Source organism: Lolium rigidum, chromosome 3 (genome assembly GCF_022539505.1).
Source record: "Lolium rigidum isolate FL_2022 chromosome 3, APGP_CSIRO_Lrig_0.1, whole genome shotgun sequence".
Lineage (NCBI taxonomy): Eukaryota > Viridiplantae > Streptophyta > Magnoliopsida > Poales > Poaceae > Lolium > Lolium rigidum.
The window spans coordinates 12,212,419-12,214,633 of NC_061510.1; the positions used below are offsets into that span (position 1 = coordinate 12,212,419).

Here is a 2,215-nt window from a genome sequence, read left to right on the forward strand (position 1 = left end):
ATAGGAATGGTTTCTGATTGTCAGGCTCAGGTCTCACGTTATGTTCATGTCACAGGTGAATTGTGTGACGAAAACACACGAAGTAGAAAGTAAACATTCCAATAATTTTTGTATGTATGTATTATGTGCCATTGCAGGGTATTTGCTCAGCGACCCAAACTCAGGCTGCACGGTGTAAGTATGATGTTACTGGCATGGGCCGCATGGCTTCATCAGTATAAGAAATAAGCTGGCGAGATAATATTCGGGGTGCCTAACTGGTTACATTCTACACCATATATGTAACGCAGTATATAAGCCAGTTCACAGTCCAGATTACAAACTGGCCTGAATTTGGAATACATTGCTGCGAAAGTTGAAAAGTAGAGCAGAAAATCCACCTAGTGGCACCCACAACCAACAATAAACATCACTTAACAGCCAACTGTTCAGCTATGTATGACATGTGTCACGTATTTAACAAAAGGTAGTAACGTGGCGTGCAATGTTTCCACAAAGACTGAGAATTCTCTTTGGCAAATACAGGCTCAGATGAGCAGGCCATAAAAGTGTTGCCCACATGTATACTTGGTACAAACAGAGAATCGGCAGGAACAAGCTTCAGAAATCAACTCAGCACACACCAAACCTGGAGAAGTCACGATGCATCGCCCACATCATCTGACCGATTGCCACCCCTTTCATACACTTTAGCATCAGTGCACACAAAACCTTCAGTTGTTTTTCAAGCTGCTACATTCCATCGTCGCTCTGCATTACAACAAGCAAGAACCATTTTGATATATGAATGCCGTTTGCAGTGTCTGTTGAAGTTGCAAAGAAGCCATGACATGATTTTGCGAGAAGTGTATTGTTTTTTCGCACAAAAGAGCAGTTGGCATGTCTGCAATTGAAGTTCTCATACTACATATATCGGTAAAAGCATATCTATAGAACCTTTTGTAGTAGCATCACAAATGTATGATGATATTACTTAAACTGAACAGGGCATCCTCAGATCTATTATGATAAAATTACGATTGTGTGCCCAACTATGTATAAATAGTGAGTATGGCTGCAGGAGCAGTTTGTGATTGCAGGACTATAGTATAGATTTCCTCACTGTCCAGCACCAGCAGATGGTAGTGTGATTGCAAAATTGCTTAGCTCTGCTACATGTTTCATGACCAAACCTCCTATGGTGTTTTCTAAGTTACACGTGAGGCGAAGATTGCAAAAGATGCTGCCTGATACCGAGATAATATTATCTACGCAATAAGCACATCTTACTACTGATAAACTGATCGCTGCCTAAAAGATGCTTGCCTTGGTCCAATTAAATGACATTTTCAGCGCAGCTTACCCAAAAGATTTGGATGAGGTGGTGGGGCATGCACATTTTATCGAGCACATCGTGCTCATTGTCCAAGGGGGCAGTTCTTGAGCAATGGCACCAATGTCAGCTGATCCATACCAAGACCAGAATACAAGAGGGATTGGCTCACCAGATGCAGACGCCGCAAGCTCCACTTCCATCCCATCCTCCTCCTCGTCATCATCCTCATCCTCATCGTCGTCGTCGTCTTCGTCCTCCTCGTCCGAATCATCGTCTTCATCGTCCTCGTCCGAATCCTGATCTTCCTCCTCCGCCCCGTCCTCCCCTTCCTCGTCGGAATCTTCCTCATCACCCTCTTCGTCCTCTGAATCTTCGTCGCCGGAGTCGTCACTGTCATCCGAGTCTTCGTCGTCGTCCTCCTCATCCTCCTCCCCGGCCGCTTCTCCAGCAACCCCCTGGCCGGAACCCGGCACGGCACGGCTCGACTGGGCGCCTCCGCCGGCCTCCGCCGCCGTGGGTGTACGCGGCGCCTCTCCTTCCACCATCTCGGCGTCGGAGGCACCCTCCACTTCTTCCGTGGCCGGCGGCGGCAGCGACGGCGAGGTCGGCATTGGGAGGAGCGGATGGAGATCCGGATTCAAAATTTTGGAGGAGCTATGGAGGGGGAGTAGGTAGCGCGAGCTGAGCAGTCAATATTCAGTATCCAGTCGCTGTCTACTCTAGTACTCTGTTTTTTTCGAGCACGGGGTTCATTTCGTGCTGGGCCTCTTCTAGAACAAAAGTACGCTGGGCTTAAAGTGTTTTGAGAACTATGGCCGAACAACCCAGTTCCATAGAGAAAGGTGGCCGTTTCTCAAAGAAAATCCAACAGAACGAGAAAGCTAGCTCTTTGAAAAAAAA

General features: G+C 47.0%; 1 protein-coding gene across 1 annotated transcript; it reads right to left on the bottom strand.

Annotated features, from left to right (window-relative positions):
* Positions 1–381: 381 nt before the first annotated feature.
* LOC124694325 (acidic leucine-rich nuclear phosphoprotein 32 family member B-like) lies at positions 382–1,926 on the bottom strand. The gene is made up of 2 exons (XM_047227322.1): positions 1,485–1,926; positions 382–750 (listed from the first exon to the last, which is right to left on the bottom strand). Exons 1-2 carry the CDS (start codon positions 1,924–1,926, stop codon positions 725–727), a joined length of 468 nt encoding a protein of 155 aa, XP_047083278.1. The 3' UTR covers positions 382–724.
* Positions 1,927–2,215: the final 289 nt, after the last annotated feature.